The 8,076-nt window shown below is 29.6% G+C and overlaps 1 protein-coding gene across 3 annotated transcripts; it reads left to right on the top strand.

Moving 5' to 3' along the window:
* Nucleotides 1-1,700: 1,700 nt before the first annotated feature.
* Nucleotides 1,701-5,243, top strand: NDC1 (NAD(P)H dehydrogenase C1). 3 transcript variants are annotated; one of them, XM_016334210.3, is made up of 11 exons: nucleotides 1,701-2,136; nucleotides 2,219-2,314; nucleotides 2,422-2,488; nucleotides 2,593-2,776; nucleotides 3,132-3,225; nucleotides 3,346-3,558; nucleotides 3,991-4,392; nucleotides 4,518-4,594; nucleotides 4,690-4,793; nucleotides 4,877-4,998; nucleotides 5,091-5,243. In XM_016334210.3, the coding sequence occupies exons 1-11, from the start codon at nucleotides 1,888-1,890 to the stop codon at nucleotides 5,145-5,147; spliced, it is 1,665 nt and encodes a 554-aa protein (XP_016189696.1). In that variant the 5' UTR covers nucleotides 1,701-1,887; the 3' UTR covers nucleotides 5,148-5,243. The 3 variants fall into 3 exon arrangements, with proteins under 3 accessions (XP_016189696.1, XP_088365867.1, XP_016189697.1); XM_088509741.1 differs by having other exon boundaries at nucleotides 4,877-5,008; XM_016334211.3 differs by having other exon boundaries at nucleotides 4,877-5,243.
* The last annotated feature ends 2,833 nt before the right edge of the window (nucleotides 5,244-8,076 follow it).

The following is an 8,076-nucleotide window of genomic DNA, read 5'->3' as shown; positions in this document are numbered from 1 at the left end:
CTATTCTCTCTGATTATCTCTAATTCTCTCTAGTGCTTGATACAAATTCGTATCATTAGGTCTCTGCACTAAATTTTTTTTAATTAGGTCCCTCTTAGTAGTAATTGGCTTAATTTTATAAGGACTTAACTAAAAAAAAATTGGTGCAGAAATCCAAATAAAAGAAAAAAAAAAGTGTAGGACTCAATTAAAAAAAATCGATACAAAAACTCAATTAAAAAAAAAGTATAAGAACCTAATTAAAAATTTCATAAAATTATAAAAACTAATAAAGTAATTAAATCTTTTATTTTTTATTTTTTTCTGTGACTTCAAACTATTTTTATCATATTGGTATACTAACATAGATAGCTGCTTCTTGGTCAATGTCATTTTGGTCTTTTTAGGATGAACCAGGTTTAAAAATAGATGCCAGCTGACTTAGAATAGGTCGTCCTTAAAGTTCCAAATTGAATAGGAAATCAGTTCATTCCATGTACCATTTTATATTTTCTTAGTAAATCGAATTAGATTAATTTAATTTATATATATGTTATCAGTAATAAATTAAATTAAGTTGATTTGATTTATATATGAAGATGTTGAGATGGATGAGTGGATAAAATAAGGAATGAATAAATAAGGGAGAGAGTTGGAGTAGCACCCATTGTGAAAAAGATGGTTGAATCGTGTCTCAGGTGGTTTGGACATGTGAGAAGAAAACCGATAGAACATTCAGTCAGGAGGGTGGATGAGATGGAAGATGGACAAAGGGTGAAAGGTAGATAAAGACTTAAGAAGACCATCCATGAGGTGGTCAAATGAGATCTACATGTAAATGGTCTCTCTGTAGACATGATACATGACAGAGCACAATGACATCGTTTGATTCATGTAGCCGACCCCACTTAATGGGACAAGGTTTTGTTGTTGCTGTTTGATTCGATTTATATGTATTTAATGTAAATTAATTTAATTTTATTCGATTTATATAAATATGTTTAAAATAAAGTATATATTCAAATTATATTTAAGATACCTGTGTAATTTTGAGCCTTATTTATTTTATTTATATAAATTATCCTTTATTTTATTTATTTTAAAAAATATCGTATCGTTGTTGTATATTTTTTTACTTTTAATAATAAAAGAAATTAATTTAAAAATAAAAAAATATAAAAAATTTTTTTATCAAAAATATACAAAAATAATAGAAAGATCGTTTATTTTCGTGTATTTATGTTTTTTATGATTTTTTTAATTATACTATATATAATATATATATACAAGAGAGAAGAGAGAGTTGATTATAATTTTTTTAAATGTTCTTTATCATATATAATCTATAAAAATTTATTTTATTAACTATAAGAGTTGAATCCTTAATTTTAGTATAATATATGGTGAAATTTTATGTACAATTGTCTTGTGAAATTGATAATCGAGAATAGTTAAATTATAATTTTGTTAAATTTATCAAATTATATAATAGTTTTCAACTATTAACTTCACATAAAAATAACTGAATCTCAATCCTTAATATATTTATTAATCTCAAATTTATTATTATTTATTTTAAATTTATAAAAAGATGAATTAAAAAGGATATTTGTTTTTGGTATACTAACGGGGCAGGAGCCCATTAAAAGGGACACTTAATAAGGGCATTGGCTTTACTTTTGGGCTTTAGCCCATTTTTACGACGACCACCAAAATAGACCAAAAACAGATTAGGAAGAAGTAGGGGGAAGTGGGGAGTAGTGGTTGGTGGTACTATCAGAGGCTATAGTAAGTAGTAACAGCTAACGAGCGTGGAAGCAGAACAACCATATACGCATTACGCATAAGCTTCGCTCTTCTTCTCCAAAATCATAATCGCTTGCTACTAACTTGAGAAAACAAGAGATAATGTCACGCATTGCTTTAACTGCATCTGCTACCTCCACACTCGTCGCTCTTAACCGCGCTGCCACACGCCAATGGACCAATCGATTCCCAAGATTCAGGGCAACAACCACTTCCAAGATATTCGCCAATTCTCCCCCCAACCCTTTCCGCTTACGATGCTCCTCTTCTGCTGCCAACGCTGGTGGCGTTGCCGACACCGTTTCCGAATCCGAACAATCCCCCGCCAATTTCGTGTGGTCCGATTCCAAGGTCAGTTTTCCTCCTTTCATTCTGATATACATGCAGCTATCATCATTACTATTACATGTTCAAATTGCTTGCTTGCATGCAGAGACCTAGGGTTTGCATATTAGGCGGTGGATTTGGTGGTTTGTATACTGCTCTCAGGCTTGAATCGCTTGAATGGCCTGACGATAAAACACCTCAGGTTAACAACTAACAAATTCTTACGCAACTGTACACTGATTCCACCCTACATATTGTTTGCTTGTACAAGTTTTGATTCAAACGTTGTCTTTATTGGATGTGAAACAGATAGTTCTTGTCGACCAGTCTGAACGTTTTGTTTTTAAACCATTGTTGTATGAGCTTCTATCCGGAGGTATGCTGTATTCTGTCTGAGCCAAATTGTACTCCTTTTTTCTTTTTCTTTTATTATTTCTAAGATGATTTGGCAGAATTACATTATTGCATTATGAAATACAGAAGTGGACGAATGGGAAATAGCTCCTCGCTTCACAGATTTGCTGGTAAACACCAGTGTAGTGTTCTTAAAAGACAGAGTGAAATGTTTGCATCCCTCCGACAATTGGAGAACGAATGAATCCAAAGCATCTAGTTGTGGAGGAACTGTTCATCTTGAAAGTGGGCTTCTTATTGAGTATGATTGGTACGATCTAAACTGTTTAAGAACTTCAATACATCCTGGCAACTATTCTGTATGGTCAATGCTTATGCTGATATGTATTCCTGGCTCTTTGTTATGCGCAATATCCTAGTTTCCTCAATGAGTAAATTATTGGCAGCCTTCTATTTTTATATTTCATCCATTCTCTCCAAGCGGACATGCTTTTGTTGCCCCTTTGCTGAGTAGGTTTCATAATCAAGGTCCTGAAATGTTTTCTTGTGTATCTATATCATCCGTAAAAAGAAAATGCACCGATTTAGGTATTGCTTGCACTTGCTATGAACTAAATTCTTTTTGTTGATTTGAACTTTTCCATTTCTTCTCACTGGACAGCCAGGCTGGTTCTCTCATTGGGAGCTGAAACTAAACTGGATGTTGTACCAGGAGCAGCAGAATATGCCTTTCCATTCTCAACACTGGAGGATGCTCGTGTGAGTACATACATGGTGGATCAATTATTTAAGATCCCATCACTAATAGACTCCATCTATTTGTTGCAATTTTTTTTCACAATATTGATTTTACTATTACATGCTGGTGTTCTTGTGCAGAAAGTTAACAATAAATTGACAACATTAGAGAGAAAGACCTTCGGTAAGGACTTTCAAATTAGTGTGGCTGTTGTTGGTTGTGGTTATTCTGGAGTTGAATTAGCTGCGACAATAGCAGAACGGTTACAGAATAAAGGAATTGTGAGCGCAATTAATGTCGACACAATTATCTGTCCAAATGCCCCACCTGGCAATCGGGAAGCTGCACTGAAAGTAAGTTGTTAAGCTGAAAATTTGCATTTTTATCGGAAGTTGGAATATGAATATCTATTTTTTATGACTCAGAATGCCATGCAATTTGGTGCTGGTCCAGTAAGATACTAAGATGTTGACGTTGTATTACCTTCTGTTGTTAGGCAGTGAGAATATGATATCTACAGCCCTATTTCAATGGTTCTTTTATTGGTTGAATGGGTTAAATGGGTCATATTAAATCATTTATAATCTTATTTATAACTTTGTAAGTTAAATACAATGTTAATTGTCTAGTGAGTTTAATTGCAGCATGCAATTAACCTATTTCTTCAACTATGGAAGCTACGTCTGTTAACAACCATTCTCTTTTACTCTTCTAGTTCCATGACCAATGTTATTGCAAGCATTGCTTATAGTTTTTGAAATGATGCTTTATGCTATGGATGCTAGGTTCTTTCCTCCCGGAGCGTTGAACTTTTGTTGGGTTATTTTGTCCGCTGTATTCGGAGGGTGAGTGAATTGGGGTCTAAAGATCCGCCAACAGGGCTAGATGAAAGTAGCATTGAAGCAGCAAATGGTTTTGAGAGATATATATTGGAGCTGCAGCCTGCTGAAAGAGGAATGGAAAGTAAAATCATTGAAGCCGATCTGGTCCTTTGGACTGTTGGATCTAAGCCTCCTCTTGATCAGCTTGAGCCTTCAGATGCACCATATGTACTTCCACTTAATGCCCGGGGTCAAGCGGAAACAGATGAAACTCTTCGTGTAAAGGGTCATCCACGGATATTTGCTCTTGGGGACTCTTCTGCATTAAGGGATTCAAAGGGAAGGATCCTTCCAGCCACTGCACAGGTATTACGGTTGCTGCATATCCTATGTATTGGCAGTAAAGCACAATGATAATAGACAGATATCTAAGTTTTGAGGACATATCATATATCATCGTGTTTAATTATTTTCCCCCCTCTACCTTGCAGGTTGCATTTCAGCAAGCGGACTTTACTGGTTGGAATCTGTGGGCTGCAATCAACGGCCGCCCGCTTCTGCCATTTAGGTTTTATTGCATTCAGAAATTTGCTTCTGATGTTTGCAAAGTATTAAGTACTTTGCACATTTCTAACACCATTTCTTGCTAATTTGGTGGGCTAGGTTTCAGAATTTAGGTGAGATGATGACGCTGGGAAGAAATGATGCTGCCATCTCTCCAAGTTTTGTTGAGGGGCTAACCTTAGAAGGACCTGTTGGCCATACTGGTAAGTTTGACGCCACTGCCATTCTTCATTATGCTTATTACCATGCGGAGATATAAAAATTAAGTGTTTGTATGTTTTTGCAGCGAGGAAGATAGCATATTTAATGAGGCTACCAACAGATCAACATAGGCTAAAAGTGGGCATAAGCTGGCTTACAAAATCAGCTATTGATTCAGTATCATTGCTACAAAGTACCTTAACAAAGGTTTTATCGAGCTCGTAGCTTACTCATTCAATTGGTGTTTATACTTTATAGCATGACTGAGCTTTTGTGTATATTTCTTTAAATTGTAACAGCTGATGCTACCTACTGGGATAAGTCTTTGTTGTTGTTGTTGTCGTCGTCCTCTTTAAATTGTAACACTTTAACACTTTACACTTCTGTCTGTAAGTAAGATGGGTATTAATTTTATTCACCAATACAAAGATAAACCACACCGATTATGGAAACTAAGAATTGGAAGGACTTGTGTCCTTGGATGATATTCCTGATCTGTAGTTAACTAGTTATCAAGTTTTGCTATGTAAAAAGTGGAACAGGGTTCCTATATGATTTAAATTTTTGAAGTATTAAGTATACATTTTTTTAAAAAAATACTGATATCCAATTAAGTTGATCTACCCTAATCTGATAAGATGTCATTATTATTATTTTTTATAACAATTAAACTCTTCTAAATTTATCAATTTAAATAATTGAAACTCATCCTATTAAACTCTTATAAAAATTGGGTAAGGTATTATTTTTGTTTTCAACGTTTGGACCGAATTTTAATTTGGTCTTTTAACGTTTTAAATGTTTTATTTCAGTCTCAAAAAGTTTTAAACAAGTTTAATATGGTCTTACGGTTGAGTGACATGGCCATTAATAATGTTATTAACTAAATCATATCTTTTTTCATGTGTTAAAAAAATATAATTAAAATTTTCTTGTAATATTTTTTTTCTCAATTTTCTTATCGTATAAAACTCTAAATTCTAACAATCAATCATCAATGATTCAAAATTAAAGAAAAACTTTTATATTAATAATCATTGGTTCATTGATTTTACTTACTCAAATCAAATGCTATTAGTTTTTTCAATATGTGAATTGTTTGTGTCAAATTTAATGGTAAAACAACATTGTACCCGTTTAAAAATTTTTTAAGATTGAAAGAAGATATTTGAAAATTTTTGGGACTAAAATAAAATGTCTAAAGTGTTAGAGACCAAATTAAAATTTGGACTAAACATTGAGGGCTAAAATAATAGTTTAGCCTATAAAAAATTACTCTAAAATATCTATTATTCAAATATGAATTACAATATATCATCTTAAAAAATAAAAATATGTTCAGATATCTTTTTGAATATTAAATAAAGTAAAATATAAATATTTTTAGTATTTCAAAATTTGAAAGATAATTCTTTTATGGTGAGTGCCCCTTCTTTTATCTATTAATTAATTTTTTGTTTTAAGAATCTACACAAATTCCTAAAGTGTTTAGAAAATAAATTATTTTAGCCAAGTTTAGGAACTTGTTTACGAATTGCGATCCTTGTAAGCATGATTGGATGACAACATGTCGCTCAAATTTAGTAAGAGTAATTAGTATTTTTTATCTGTAATAATACTACGAAAATATATATCTTTTAAAATTAAGTTTATTTTATTTTGATATTATAGATTTTGGCACAAATATTTATAGAATTAAACTATTTTTATAAAAATATAGTAGGAAACAAAAGTGCCCATCAATTAAGAAGATTGGATCTCCGTAGATAAAAAAGTCAAATAATACGATTTTTAGTTATTATTTTCATGTGAAAGAGTTTAATTTTTTTACTAATAATTAATTTTAACATTCTTTATCTAAAATTTAAAAGAATTTAACGTGTATACTTTTACATTTAATTAGGTATTAAGTCTGTTATACAAAATAAAATAATTAATTTTTATACTTGTTATTTAAAAATAATTTTTTTCTCTAGGTATATAAAAATATAATTAGATATTAGTATACAAAATTTTATATTAAAAGTTATAAGATTAACCCAATTTTTTTTTAAATAACTTAATCTTGATTCTAAATTTTAATCACAACATTAATATTATCTCCAAATTATATATAATAAATATTTAAAAAAAAAGTAAAAATATAAATTGAAAAGACAAGCAGTAAAAATTTAAAATTAAATAAAAAAACTAAAAAATATGTATATAATAATAATATTTTTTATTTAAATTATATTATTTTGTTAATTTTATTTTTTGTAAAATAAAAAGGTAGAGAAAAATAGAAAATGAAAGAAAAGAGAGAGAAAGATAAAAAAGAAGAATGACAGAGGAAGTTTGTTAATTTTAAAAGAAAAAATTTATTTTAATTGTAATGAAAAAATATCTGGTGACATATTTTGATTTATTAAATTATTAATATAAAATATAAATTATATATAGAGTGAAAATGGTAGAGAAAAAAGAGAAATAGATAAGAGAATGTAGGAAGAGAGTTTATTAATTTTGAAGAAAATTATTTTTTCTCAATTTTAATAAAAAAGCATGTGAGATATTTTGGTTATTAAATTAATTAGTAATATATAATATATAATATAGTTATATTTCAATTTTAATATTTTAATTTTAATTTTATTTAAATGTAATTAGAGAATATCATGGTGTATATTTTAATTGTTAAATTTGTAATTGGTCATTGATAATAATATATAAGAGAAATAGAATGAAATAAGATAAATAAAAAGAAAGAAAAAAGGAGAAAATTTTTAAATTAAAAAAAAAATTGATTTTAATTATAATGAGGAGGTGATATATGATATATTTTAGTTGTAAAATTAATAATAAATAATAAAAAATAATAAATATTATATATCTAAATTTTTTTATAAACTAAATCTAATTAAATTAAATAATAAAATTTAAAATAATATTAATTATAATTAATTTTTATTATATTATATCAATTTAATTAAATCTATTAATAAAAAGACATAAATATGTTATTATTCATTTAATAAATAAATATGAAAGAAGCATTGAACTACTTCGTTAACCCTAATAAATATCTGACAACAAATATTTCCTAATTCTTTCTAGAAAGCCCGATTAGGATTGGTCCTACGAAGCATACAGTTAACTAGAAGCTTCTCGGCTGTACACTATTTATGGCGGCCATTATAAGTGGCTGAAGAACTTATTGTTACTGGTCCATATGTTATCCGTATCCACTAGATTATTAGAAGCCTCATGCAGTAGACCTTAGAGATACCGACAGTCCTGTATAAA

This window comes from Arachis ipaensis, chromosome B3, assembly GCF_059453495.1.
Source record: "Arachis ipaensis isolate K30076 ecotype BB chromosome B3, ASM5945349v1, whole genome shotgun sequence".
NCBI classification, from domain to species: domain Eukaryota; kingdom Viridiplantae; phylum Streptophyta; class Magnoliopsida; order Fabales; family Fabaceae; genus Arachis; species Arachis ipaensis.
The sequence above is the reverse complement of the archived record's forward strand: the minus strand, read 5'-3'. Positions and strand labels throughout refer to the sequence as shown.